General features: G+C 37.8%; 1 protein-coding gene across 5 annotated transcripts in view; it reads left to right on the plus strand.

Annotated features, from left to right (window-relative positions):
* Positions 1 to 14,757, plus strand: part of FRYL (FRY like transcription coactivator) — a 251,245-nt gene that overhangs the window by 101,840 nt on the left and 134,648 nt on the right. For all 5 annotated transcript variants that reach the window (XM_088021180.1, XM_088021179.1, XM_028100519.2 and 2 more), the window contains one exon: positions 7,604 to 7,803. In XM_088021180.1, coding sequence (XP_087877306.1) covers positions 7,684 to 7,803 — 120 coding nt within the window. In that variant the 5' untranslated portion in view covers positions 7,604 to 7,683. The remainder of the gene's footprint in view (positions 1 to 7,603; positions 7,804 to 14,757) is intronic.

Below are 14,757 nucleotides of genomic sequence, written 5' to 3' on the forward strand. Positions count from 1 at the left end.
TAGGAATTCAGGACCTGACTTCATATTTCACTCCAATGTGACAAGCGACTTTAATTAGGAGTCAATTTCCTCATCATAAATGGGCTATAACTTGAAGTAGTATATTCTGGATCTAGTTCCTGCTAGGCATTTTACCAGCTGGTTGTTAAACCCCTGGTGGCTTGAAATCAGCCATGATGACTATATTTACACAAAGGAAATTATCAAATGATATAAATCAGAACCTTTTTTAAAGAGATATTTATCAGCATATCACTTGAAATAAGAATAAGTTTGTTAGAACTACAGAAAACAAACTGATGGTTACCAGAGGAGAACTGGGCGGGGGAAGGGGTGAAAAATAAAAGGGGTGATGGGGATTAAGGAGGGTACTTGTGGTGATGAGCACTGAGTACTGTGTAGAACTGTTGAATCACGATATTGTATACCTGAAACTAATATAACACTGTATGTTAAACTACACTGGAAATAAAAGAAAAAATAAAAAAAATACGTTTATTAGGGTAACATGAGATAATATGCAAAATACCCTAATAATGTATTGATAATGTTTTATTTCTGTCAGAAATAAAGTGTCGGGATGTGTTTCCTTCATTTATGAAGATATTTTGAGATTACCTCACCTTACAGCAAACTGTGTGTGCACTGAAGTCATCAGATGATGCTTTCATATTATACCTCTCAATACCCACAGCATGCATGTTACTTATCTTTCTTTACTTCCTCTTCAGATATAGTTACTTCCAAATGTGCAGTTTTTCTCTGGATAGTTTGTTGAGAGGTTACACCAACCTAACTGGCCTCACCAAAAGTTGAAATTCGCTATCATTCCCGGATACTGATTTTACTAGCTTTGTTTCTACTTTCAGGCTACCATGTAACCTGCTTTGTGTTTTTGACATTTTTTTTTTAATTGACTTATAATCCATTTCCTTTCTCTGAGCTTGAGCCAAGTAAGTTATTGTTTTAAGCTTTAGCTTGAACTGGTGTTTATTTGGACTCTCCACAGGCATCTTTGGTTCTGGCTGACAGGGATAGAATGGGCTTTTCTTTTTGAGGTTTTTTGTTTTGTTTTGTTTTTTAAAGATTTTATTTATTTATTTGAGAGAGAGAGTGAGAGCATGAGTGGGGAGGAGAGACGCAGACTTTCTGCTGAGTGGGGAGCCCGACACAGGACTTGATCCCAGGACCCTGGGATCATGACCTGAGCTGAAGGCAGATGCTTAACTGACTGAGCCACCCAGGCACCCCTTCTTTCTGAGTTTAAAAAAAATTACCAGACTTTATTTTTTAGAGCAGTTTAAATCTACAGAAAATTTGAGCAGACAGTACACACAAGTTCCCTTGTACCCCTTTTTCCTCCCCCCATTTCCCCTATTATTAACACTTTATATTAATGTGATATAGTTGTTAAAATTGATGAACCTACTTGACACATCATAATCACCCAAAGTCCATAGTTTACACTAGGGTTCACTCTTTGTGTTGTATATTCTACGGGTTTTGACAAATATAGTGACATGTTTGCATCATTACAGTATCATACAGAATAGTTTCGGGATCCTCAGAATCACCTGTGCTCCCCTCTTCATCTGTTTCTCCCTCTAACCCCTGGCAATCATGCATCTTTTTATTGCCTCCATACTTTTGCTTTTCCCTTAATGTCATACAGATGGAATCATATAGCATGTAGTTTTTCAGACTGGCTTCTCTCACTCAGTAATACGCAGGTACGTTTCCTCCAAGTCTTTTCTTGGCTTGATCATTCATTTTGTTTTAGCCCTGAGCAATATTCCATTGCCTGGATGTACCAAAGTTTATTTTTCCATTCAACTACTGAAGGACATCTTGGGTGCTTCCAGGCTTTGGCAGTTATGAATAAAGCTACTATAAACATCCATATACAGATTTTTGTGTGGACATGTTTTTAACTCCTTTGGGTAAATACCAAGGAGCATGGTTGCTGGGTCGTATGTAAGAGTATGTCTAGTTTTGTAAGACACCTCTAAACCGTCTTCCAGAGTACCCCTACCATTTTATATTTCCACCAGTGACGAATGAGAGTTCCTGTTGCTCCACACCCCCCACCAACATTTGGTGTTTTCAGTGTTCTGGATTTTTGGCCATTCTAGTAGGTGTGTAATGGTATGGCGCTGTTTTAATTTGCATTTCCCTGAAGACATATGATACGGAGCATCATTTCATATTCTTATTTGTCATCTGTATGCCTTCTTTGTTGAGGGGTCTGTTCAGTTTTGGTCCCCCCCTTTTTTTAATTGGGTTATTTTCTTGTTGACTTTTAAGAATTTTTTGTATATTTTGGATAGCAGTCATTTGTCAGATATGTGTTCTGCAAAGATTTTTCTCCCAGTCTGTGCCTTGTCTTTCATTCTCTTTACAGTGTCATTTGTAGAGCTGAAGTTACTAATTTTACTAAAGCTCAATTTATAAATTTTTCTTTCATGGCTCCCATTGGGTGTTATATCTAAACAGCCATTGCCAAACCCAAAAATACCTAGCTTTCCTCCTATCTTATCTTCTGGGAATTTTATAGTTTTGTATTTTACATAAAAAAAATAAATCTATGATCCATTTAGAGTTAATTTTTGTGAAAGGTGTTTGTTTTGTGTCTGGATAATGATTCTTCCTCCTCCTCTTCTTTTTCTTCTGCCTGTGGATGCCCAGTTAGTTATTCCAGCACCATTTGTGGAAAAATCTCCTTTTCCCATTGATTGCCTTGGCTTCTTTGTCAGAGATCAGTTGACTTTATTTGTGTGGGTCTATTCCTGGGCTCTCTGTTCTGTTTCACTGATCTGTTTGTTTTTTCACCAATACCACGCTGTCTCTTTACTGGAACTTTAAAGCGAACCTTTAAAGTTCGGGTAGTGTAGGTCCTCCAGTTTTTGTTCTTCTCTTCCAGTATTGTGCCGACTATTCTGGGTCATTTGCCTCTCCATATAAACTTTAGAATCAGCTTGTTGATATCTGCAGAAGAACTTGCTGGGATAAGCTTGCTTTTTAAACTAAGAATTTTGGTTTTGCTTTTTTAATTCAGAAATATTTTTTACATTTGTTCTTGTTCCAAGGCCATTTACCTCATACTTTTTTTTCTTGCGTGGTCATCAAAATTTTTATTGTTAGCTAGTGTAATTAATACTAATTATAGTGATTTTTTATTTTATTTATTTTTTTAAGATTTCATTTATTTATTTTACAGAGGGAGACACAGCGAGAGAGGGAACACTAGCAGGGGGAGTGGGAGAGGGAGAAGCAGGCTTCCTGTGGAGCAGGGAACCCGATGCGGGGCTCGATCCCAGGCCCCTGGGACCATGACCGGAGTCGAAGGCAGACGCTCAACGACTGAGCCACCCAGGCGCCCCTCCACTGGGATCTTTTTTAAACCACATCTACCTGCCCTTACCCATCCCTGTCTGAAATATCCCAGTTGTTGAGAATCACCAAAATCACTTGGTTTTATGTACTTTCTGTCTTATGACCTTTTTGCACTTAACTCAAAATCACGTATTTTGAGAGATGTTACTGTTCAGAGTGTTGTGCATAAGAACATAGTGGAAGCAGGAAAAAAAAAAAGGTTGAGAATTGTTGCTATAAAGTAATAAAATGGGCGCCTGGGTGGCTCAGTGGGTTAAGCGACTGCCTTCGGCTCAGGTCATGGTCCCAGGGTCCTGGGATCGAGTCCCGCATCGGGCTCCCTGCTCAGCGGGGAGCCTGCTTCTCCAACTGCCTCTCCTTCCCCCTGTTTGAGCTCTCTTTCTCTCTCTGACAAATAAATAAATAAAATCTTAAAAAAAAAAAGTAACAAAACCAAACGTGTCTCACTTTAGGGGTTCTGTGTCTTCTCACTTGTCTGCTCTCTTTGACTGAATTTAAATTTATTTTCTAAGGGTATAGGTGTCTTAAGAGCGTGAAAAAGATAATTGTTTTAGTAAATATGCTAAGTACAGTGCGATATAGAATTAAGCTGTCCAAAAATGCCATATTTATTTTTTATTTGCACTTTATCTAAAAGAAAGAACAGGCATGCTAGCTTATATTCCCATATTTGAATTACTCAGATCTTAGTTTATTCTTATTAGCAGTTAGAGCTTAGTGGATTTCTATTCCAAGGATGTTTGGTATGACATTGGGTCTTTAAATTTGTAATTCAGTGCCTGAACTGTGTTCTTAAGAATTATGCTCTAACAGTTACATGTTCATTCTCTCATAAGCTTACGTAAAGTTTTCAAAATTTTATAATAACATGTAGGGAAATATTACTATTTCACATTTATAAAATATTTAACTCAAGTGGTCAGATGATGTCAAGTTAATCTAGTTATGTGGGAACTAGTCTTTTCACCTTGCTTAGAGTGCTCACCCTTGTTTCTCAGCTATTAGCAGAATATGAGAAAAATTCACACATCTTTACCAAAGCTGAACATTATAGTGAAATACAAAATTGGAGGGGGGGAACCACTTTGAAAAATGTTACCTAATTTTGACTTGTTTAAAAAACATTAGCGAAGTTAAATATTGTAACTTGCTCATGTCGTTTGTCTAGTTGTCAGTTTGGGGGTGAGGGTCTTTTTCTGACTTCATTAGAGCTTTGTGGATGGAGGTAAATTGATTAACTCTGTTCTATGCTGCAGATATTCTTCTTGCCTTTTAATTTTATTTTGGTTTTATGTACTTACTGTCTTATGACCTTTTTGCACTTTACTCTATATGTTGAACATTTTCCCAGGCCATTCAGTATTTTTTGATGCTGTCATTTCAATGGTCTATAGAGCATTCTGTTTATTAGATTATAAAGATAATTTTGCCAGTCCTTAACATCAACATTAGATTGTTTTGCGACCAGAAATTTCAGTCGGTAGATATGTTCTGTGTTACTTTTTGGCATTAATAGAGTCAACAAGCATTCATGAAATACTTACTAAGAAATACAATTGAGATAAATTAATTTGTTTGGTGTAAAAACATTCATTTTTCATAAAAATTGGATTTTCTCAAATGAGATATTTTTATTTTGGAAGATAGTGCAGATATTTGGAAGAGAAATCTTTATTTGGAAGATAAGTGCAGGTTGTCCTAAAACTTTTGGCTTTATTGGCAAATTTCTTAAAATATGCTATTTTGATACCTAGGAATATTTGTTTATGCTTAATTTATACTTTTTAGGAAGTACAAGACAGTAAAGGCAAATTATTTGAGAGGTCATTTTAACTAAAGTTTTTTTCTTTTTTGGAGAAACTGTTCAAAAAAACATCATTTAAAAAAGGTTATACCTCATCAAAGGTTAGAATTTAAGTACCAGATCTATTATAGGGCTTCTTCTTTAGTTACATTTATTGTAAAGTTAAAGCCAAAAAAACTTTGTAAATGTTACGATCTTACAAATCTTACTTCCGAGGCTTACAAATCTTAATTAAAAGAAAGGATATATTTTGTAACTATGACCTTAAGTCAAAGTCTTGAAAATGTTTTATCCTCATTTTTATGTCTAAAACATTAATCTTCTGGAAACTGAGTAGTTTTTGTTTTCGTTGTTTTGCTATTTTATGATTCCCTAAGGTTATCCAACATGATATGGGTATAAAATACAGAGTTCTCCTAATGATCCAAAATGATTTCTTTTAAGATCTCCATTTTTTACAGTAAGAGTTGTTAACAGATTCTTTTATAATACACAATGTTGGATCATGAAACAGAGTAAACAAACAGGTCATTGTTTAAAATAAATAGTGTGTACTGTGTTCAAAGGACTGTGAGTTTTTGTTTTGAATTGGTCTTATTATGTAATTTTCATTCTAGAATCCAATACATAATATATTTTAATTTGATGTGATACAAAGATACTTAGTTTTAGGCACAATATTAACAATTTGGAATATTCTTTAGGTTATTTTTAAATATATAAACATCATGTGTGACTAATTTTTAATCTTAGTTTTGGAGGAAAAATACTGTTTTTTGGAAAAACAAATAAAGATTATGACTAGGGCATGAAGGGAATCCAAGTATGGAAATTCTTTCAGAAATGTTTTTTTTCTTAATTTGCAATTATTTTTTCTGAAGTAAAATATTTGTATTTTGCATTACTTCCTAGAATTTTCTTTTGGAGTTATCACAGGTCACTTTTATTTATCTTTTATTTATCTATGGTAGGGTAGAGTAGGGTTCTTTTTTTTTTTTTGACAGAACAGTTTATGAGTTTGGAGACTAGGTATTTGGAATAGATTTGTTCTGTAGTTACGTACACACATACAGACATTCGGCATTCGATTGTGTTCTGCTTCTGTTTTCATGGAAGCGTTTGCTTTGGGGACAGCTTATGAAAGGGCATGACCTGGGGATCAGATTGGGGTAGAGCAGTACAAACCTGCAGGTTTTCAGTGAATACTCGAGGCCACGGGGATGGCATAAGCTGAAGTTCAGGAACGGAATGGTCTGTATGACGCAGCGGGCTGACAGAGTGGGTGAGAGGCTGTGAATCAGAGGACAAAACCTGTGAAGATAAAGAGCATGTAGCAGTCCGGGTGTGCTCTTTTTGTGCCCCAGCTGGTGCAGTGTATTGTTTGCCAGGCCCTGGGACATCCCTAGCTGAGTAAATGGCACCACTGTCCTTTGAATGATTGCAGTAAAAATCCTACAAGTCATTGCTAGTTCCTTTCCTTCACCTTGATGCCAAATTCACTAACACATGACAAATGTCAAGTCCTTTCCTTCTCTCCTGTGCCGTTCCATCCTCTTACTCTGAGCTAGGGTCATCTCACCTGGACCTGTGTAGTGGCTCTCCTGAGTCTACCTTTGCCCCCTTCCAGTCCATTCTCCAGAGGAGCTAGAGAGATCTTTTAAGAGAAGCCAGATCTTCTCCCTCTCCAAGTTAATACGTTCCAGTGAATTTTAATTTCATTTAGAATAAAATCTGATTTTCCTACAAAGTTCTAAATCCCTGGCTAATGATTTTGATCTCACCTGAAATTGCCCGTCACCCCTGCTTCCTCCCTTGAGCTCCAGCCACACTGGTCTTCTTTTTGTTTATCAAACATCCTCACTCAATTTAGTGCTTTCTGTTCCTGGTGCTTTGCCTTGCTGCCTCTTTTTCATCATCCAGGTGAGTTCAAATGTAGCTTCTTAGTGAGGCCTTTTCCTAATCATGCTCTCCAAAACGGTACCTCTCAGTGCCCTAACCAGGCCTGTTTCCTGTGTTCCCATCTGTTTTATTTCCTTCATTGCACATCACTTTGTTTAGAATTCATATTCATTCAGTATGTATTTATTATATACCCAGTATATGCTAGGCATTGTTCTAGGTACTTGGGATTCATCGATTCGTTGATGAACAAAAAAGACAAAAGAGAATCCCTGTTTTTAGGAAATTCACATTAGTAGGGTTGAGAGAAGAACAGTTACATAATAACACATAACTAAATTACAGTTGGGCAATGTGTTAGAATGTAGCAAGTGTAATAAAAAAATAGAGTATGATAATACAGATTGGGATGGGGTTTAGGGGCAGGATGCATATTAAATAGGGTTGTTATGGTGGGTCTCATTATTGTGTTGATAATTAGAGTTCTTTTGTTTCTTTTCTTTTTAGCTTCAGCACCAGTCAGCAAAGTGAATAAGTACTGTGCTTCCTCCAACTTTCATTCCACTTTGGGAAAAAAGAATATCATCATGTCAAGCATTACGATTGACCCAGATGTCAAGCCTGGTGAATATGTCATCAAGAGCCTCTTTGCAGAATTTGCTGTTCAGGCTGAAAAGAAAATTGAAGTTGTAATGGCTGAACCCTTGGTGAGTAGAGTTGACCTATAAATCTGAAATATTTTCTTAACTTTTCTATTAACCATTATAAACAAAATTTCTGAAGGAAATAACATACTTGAAAAAAAATTAAAGGAAGCCAATCTGAAAAGGCTACATACTGTATAATCCCAACTGTAGGACATTATTAAAAAGGCAAAACTATGGAGACAGTAAAATGACTGTCAGGGGCTGGGAATGGAAGGACGAATAGGCAGAAGAAAGAGCATTTTTAGGACAGTGAAAATACTCTGATACTGCAGTGGTGGACACGTCATTGTACGTTTGCCCATACCCACAGAATGTACAACACCAAGAGTCGACTGCAATGTAAATTACAGAACTTGGATGATTAGGAAGTGTCATTGTCATTGTGTCAGTAGTAACAAATGTACCACTCTGATGGGCAGGCTAGGCAAGTGTGTGATGGGGTATATGGGAAATCACTACCTTCCACTCAATTTTGCTGTGAACCAGAACTATCTAAAAAAAATAAAGTTTTAAAAATTAAGAGATAAGGGATGCCTGGGTGGCTCAGGTGGTTAAGCGTCTGCCTTCGGCTCAGGTCATGATCCCGGGGTCCTGGGATCGAGTCCCACGTCGGGCTCCTTGCTCAGTGGGGAGTCTGCTTGTCCCTCTGCCTTTCCCCCTGCATGTGCTCTCTCTGTCTCTCTCTCTCAAATGAATAAATAAAAAATCTTTAAAAAAAATTAAGAGGTAAGTTAGTAAAGTTGTGGTCTAGAAAGCTGTAATGACTTTAGAATCCACCTTGGTAAGTTACTGCAGGTCACCAAGGAACAAAAATGGATTTCACCAATGGGAATTGTTGAAACAGATAAATCATAAGAGAAAATAAAGGAAAATCTAGAAGATTCTGCAAGTTGATGATATGGCAGTCGCCAAACTTACAATAAAATAGTAAACTTATTTTGAGACGGAGAGTGCATGAGGCATACTTAAGTAGGGTCTGAGAAGCTCCATGTGATTAGAGCTTATGGTAAAGAGGAAGGAAGAGAAAGACTGAAAACAAAATGTTTGAGTCAGATTCTGAGGGGTTGTTGAAGGTTGCTGTGATAGACAATACAGTGGTTGGACACTAGCAGAGAGAAGAGATTAAAGGCAGAGACTAGGGGCGCGCCTGGCTGGCTCAGTGGGTACAGCATATGACTCTTGATCTCTGGGTTGTGAGTTTGAGCCCCACGTTGGTTGTAGAGATTACTTAAAAATAAAATCTTTAAAGGCAGAGACTACTGTTTAGCAGTTGTATATAATTCAGGCTGGAATGAAGAGAGTCTTGAATTAGGGCATTAACAGTGGAAGTGGTTGGAGAAGGAAGTAAGATAACAGAATTAGTAGAACTTAACAAATAGGAGTAGGTGTTTTGAGGGAAAGTAAAGGTTAAAAGTTCTTTGAAGTGTTAGATGACATTAGATGAAAGAAAATGAGAATATGATTGGCGTAGGAAAGGAGAATAAGATAATTTTTCTTGTGTGAATGATAAGCTTGAGATACTGGTGATGTAAACCATGTGGAATTATTTTGTTGGTAGCTGGGAATTCTTTGTCAATGACCAGAAATGATGACCAGAAATAGAGATTTTGGCATCGTCTATGAGAGGGTGATAAAGCCAAAAGAGCAGATGATCAAGAGAGAGTGTAGAATAGCATTATTATTGTCAAATGATACAGAGGGGAAGAGTACAAGGAACACTAGGAGAAGTTGCTGGACTTGGGAATTACACAGCCTGAGAACAGTTTTAGTAGGGTGATACAACTTTAGGAAGTAACTTTGGGAGTTTGAAGGCGCTGGATATGTGATGTACCAAGAGCACAGTGTCAGCTAAAAGCAGGATGATCACAATGAAGATGGTGGTGGAGGATTTAACAGCTGAAATTTACTTATTCCTGATGCAACTGGGTTAGGGATAGGTTTTCACCGGTGATTTGAGACCCCCAGGGTTTGCTACTTGCCCGAAGCTCAAGGCCACCAAGTGGCAGAATGAGGAGTTAGGCACAATAATGGCGTCAGAGCCTGTATGCTGATTCACTTTGCGGTACTTCCTACTGAGGAAGGAAAGGGGGAAAGGAAGAGAAGAGAGAATAGGTGACGACCTAAGAAAGGTGAGAAGTTGAAGGAGGTATTGTTCCGTGTTCTTAAGTCTTACTTCACTAAGAAAATTAACATTGCTAAGATTGCCAAGGTATGTGAGTGGGTCTGTGCATGCCTGTGAGTGAGTTTCTTGTCGTTAAGTAGAGAAGAAACTACTGTGAAGAAAGCATCTCTGCAAGTATGTATTTGAGGTCCAATAAATAATAATATGTAAGAGATCATTAGCCAGAATGTATGTTTTAAAACTGCAGCTCACTGTATTCAACTTAAATCATTCCACAGTTGCTTTCTGTGTAACAAATTAATGATTTTGTTTTTATCAGTGAGTATATATTTACAGCATGTACATAAAGTTCCGCCTTAGAAATAAGAATTACAAGAACTCATAGATAGGAATTAATGATTATGAGGTTGGATTATAAATGTGCTTAATCTATAAAATGTTATTTTCTTCATCAGTGGTCTGTGAATTACTTGGTAGTGTGCTACAGTAGCCTGCTTAACCAGCATACAGTAAGAAAGGGAACAGGGGCGCCTGGGTGGCCCATCGGTTGAGCCTCTGCCTTCGGCTCGGGTCATGATCCCAGGGTCCTGAGATGGAGCCCTGCATTGGGCTCCCTGCTCAGCGGGGAGCCTGCTTCTCCCTCTCCCACTCCCTCTGCTTGTTCTTTCTCTCTCTCTCTGACAAATAAATAAAATCTTAAAAAAAAATAAGAAAGGGAACCACTTTAAAAAAATACACATTAAAAAAGTTATGGAACATGGTGACTAGTTGATAATACTGTATTATAAACTTGAAATTTGCTGAGAGTAGAACTTAAATGTTCTCACCAAAAAAAAAAGTAAATATGGACATGTTAATTAGCTCAATGTGTACATAAATCATCACATTGTACACTTTAAATATATTACACTTGCATTTGTCAATTATATCTCAGTAAACCTGAAAAAAGAAAAATATTTATGAAAAATTTCAAGTTTATATAGAAGTACAGATTATAGTGTAATGAACCCTCCAGGAGCCATTGCCTTGCTTCAACAACTTTCTCTCTCTCCCTCTCTCTCTCTCTTTTTTTTAAGATTTTATTTATTTTTTTTAAAGATTTTATTTGAGAGAGAGAGAGAGCGCACAAGCGGGGGGAGGGGCAGAAGGAGAGGGAGAAGCAAGTTCCCCACTGAGCAGGGAGTACCTTGAGGGGCTCAGTTCCAGGACCCTGAGATCGTGACCTGAGCCGAAGGCAGATGCTTAATGACTGAGCCACCCAGGCACCCCTAAAGATTCTGTTTTTTAAGTAATCTTTATTCCCAACGTGGGGCTCAAACTCACAACCTTGAGATCAAGAGTTACACCCTCTACCGGCTGAGCCAGCCAGACACCCCTGGCTTCAGCAACTTTCAACTCGCACAGCACTTTTAAAAAAACACTTCACCTATTTTATAAAATATTTATTTTTTATTGTATAAAATATTTAATAAATAGCAACACGTGGTATGGTCCTGTCACCTCTCAAATAGTATGTTAAAGGAATTTTAATTTTGAAATACAAAGTTCTTGAGAGTAAAAGCATTAAAAGAAAATATGGGTGAAATTACCTATTTGACTGAGTTTATAAAATGGTGATTTTATGTCTTCCTCCTTTCTTTTTCTTCCAGTGCCATTGTCACTGTCCTAGCTCAGGGTCAGCTTCACTCATGCTAGATCATTGCAATAACCAGTAAATAAGTGGTTTATCACCTTTCCATTTGTCTTGCTCTCACCAGACTTTGCTTCATCTAAAACAAATATTATTACCTTTTTCCTTTAAAAATCTTGCTGACTTTTTGTTGCTTTGGAATAAATTCAAGTTCTGGGTGGGTCATTCTAGCCTCTTCAGAGTCTTCCTACAGTCTGTATAATGTCTCCTGATTCTCCTCTGACACTTAATGTCTCCTCTGTATGTTCTTTTGTCCTGGTGTGTTTGTTCTTATTTATCTCTTAATCCAAAATACTCTTAACTCTTCTGTATTTTAAGCCTCTGCTCATCCTTCCAAACTTCCCACATGTTCCTTCTCACATAGTGATCCTCTTCAACCTATACGAATCTTTGTTTTATCATAATAATTTTTCATACTCCTAGATTCTGACACTGTCATGTTAATGGCTTACATGTTTATCTCCTCTGATGGGAGCTACGTGATACCAGGAGCCAGTCTCCTTTGCCTTTTATAGCACTGCCTGTGGTGGTAGATGCCTAGCAGAAGGTGCGTAGTAAAGATTTGTATTTTAGGTTGACTTTAGCCTTAAAGAACATCGCTGTGGTATGTACCCTTTGTTCTTCTAACAAAACGTAATGTCATTGTTCCAGCCAGAGCTTTTAGTAGTTCTTTCATAATAGTCTGATGCTGACTACATTTTATTCTGTAATTTAGTAGCTAATTTCAGATACATCTGCTGTGTAATCTGAGATTATAAAATGTAAATAGTGGTGAGGTTTCCACCAGAAAATTGATGTTTTTACCCCACCATTGTACTTAGAAGAAGCACTCCCTGCTTACTCTTTCTGACCTACCAGGAAGCCCCCCAGTGTAATGGACTGTAGCAACCAAGGACAAAAGTCGGTTAAGCGTCCGGCGCATGGTTTCGGCTCAGGTCACGATCTCAGGGTCCTGGGATCGAGCCCCGCCTCGGGCTCTGGGCTCAGTGTGTCGTCTGCTTTGTCCCTCTTGCTCTCTCCTCTCCCTGGTCCCCCCACCTCTGGAATGAATTTAAAACATTTTTTAAATTGTAAAAAAGATTAGACAATGATACGTTTAATCTAATACTGTGACAGTATTTATATGATAGCTTCATATTTGTTTATTGTGATTTCATTTACTGTGAAATTTATTCAGTCTATTTTTTTAGTAATAACCATCCAAGATGAGTCTCTTGAGTTCTTGAATGAAACTCTTGCAGGGTTACTTCAAAGAAACTAGCATCCATGGATTGTTACATAAAAGGAGACTAGCATGTCTCATGATCAGTCATTCAGTAAGTTACATTAAAAACGTGGAAGCACAAATGTGAATGGATTTTGCTAAAAGAATTAATCTACCACGAAAATGAGAGAACTGGCCTTCTCATTCTCATATTAGAAGCCATAATAAAATAAGGAGACCAAAAGATTCGAAGATTAGCAGAGCTTGATTTTTAGCCACAACTTCATTTTCTTTTTAGGGGGAGGATTGGGGAAGGAAGGGCAATCATTAATTGAAATTGCAGCTTGCAAACTACATTCCAACACCTTAGGTCTCTTTCTTCCTGAAAGGAGGTGGATCAATCCTTGGTAATGACCCAGGCACATTCTAGCTTATCTGTTAATCTTTTAGATTGCCAGTGACTAGAAAAGAAGGTAAGAAAAATTATTTGGTTTAGGCCCAGCATTTTTACAACTCTGAAATATCCACTATTTTTTTTTGAGAATATTGAATTACATATATGTTATTTTTTTTTAAATTTTTTCTCCCCATATGATCTGTTTCTTCTAAAAGTTTTGCCTTCTCCTTACATATAAGTCCATTGTAACTTGTTCTATTTTACAACCAGGGCACTATAAACAGATTGGAAACCCAGGTGGATAGGCCTTTTTGACTGTGGTCTTCAGTGTGTAATCTCTGACTGAATCATCAATGTCCGATCTGTTCTGGGGTTTATCAGAGTCCCTAGAGAAGGTCTTTCCAGTACCCCAAATGGCAGGCTTTAGCTGATGTTCTGGGGGTCTCGAGGCAGAAGATAACTAGGTTTTTTGGTATTTGGTATATAAATGTTTACTTGAGCTCCCTGTCTTCAGTGTGTTACCTCGTCTTCGACCATAGCATCCACCAGTCAGCATTTCTGTTTTGCCCTTTCCTGAGAAGGACAACCATTCTGTGGGCAAGGTGGAGGATGGTCAACTTGCTAGGCAGATGGAGCTGGTGAAGAGAAGGAAAGGGAGGGGTCTCAGTTTTTCTTAAGTCCTTCACCCAGCTCTCTTGTTTTTAACTTCACCTTTACCTACACTTTCAGAGTACTGAAGTTCTCCAAATCCTCAGGAATTGCAAAGAATTGCAAACTGGATTATCTTTCCTTCACCCTGTGTGGCAGGCTCACCCACTTTCCCCCTGTTGTGACCCCAATGTCATCTTTTCAGTGGTCTTTCTGTCTAAAATCTCACCCCCCATCCCAGCCTCCTATCCTGAAGTCTGTCTAAGAGAATAGATATTTTGGTTGTTCTCTCATTAGACTTTTTAGCCTCATGAGGATGGGGATTGTTTTCCATTTTGCTCATGGTTGTGTCTCCAGAGCCTAGAACTGTGCCTGGCGTACTGTACACTCAGTAAATAATGTGGGTGAGTGAGTGAGTGGCTGTGTGGAGAACAGACATCTGACTTTTCCCCTTACCTACTTAGGACTCACTCTTGTTGGGTGAGATGTGTTGGTTGGGCTTTTCCATCAGCTCTTTACTGTCTCTCCCATTCTCTCTGACCTTTTTGGTTTTAATTTTTAAGTCTTCTAAAAATTCTTTTACTGTTGTCTTGGTCGGGTTTTAGGAGAGAATGGAGGCTATGTGTGTGTTCAGCCTACTCCCTTTAATTGCAGATTATTTTAATATTTCCATATCATTGTTAGGCTACCAAAATCTTTTCAATAAACACCCTTGCTTTCTGTGGAGGCTACATGTTGTTCTTGGTACTCTATACATATACTACTTAAAGAATCAAATTAGAACATAAAGGATTGGGAGCCTTAGAATCATTTTTAGTTTATTTTTTTAAGATTTATTTATTTATTTATTTGGGGGGTGGCATAGGGAGAGGGAGAGAAAGAATCCCAGGAAG

Source organism: Eumetopias jubatus, unplaced genomic scaffold (assembly GCF_037043125.1).
Source record: "Eumetopias jubatus isolate StellerSeaLion01/CBP00866 unplaced genomic scaffold, mEumJub1_p1.0 scaffold_2, whole genome shotgun sequence".
Taxonomy (NCBI): domain Eukaryota; kingdom Metazoa; phylum Chordata; class Mammalia; order Carnivora; family Otariidae; genus Eumetopias; species Eumetopias jubatus.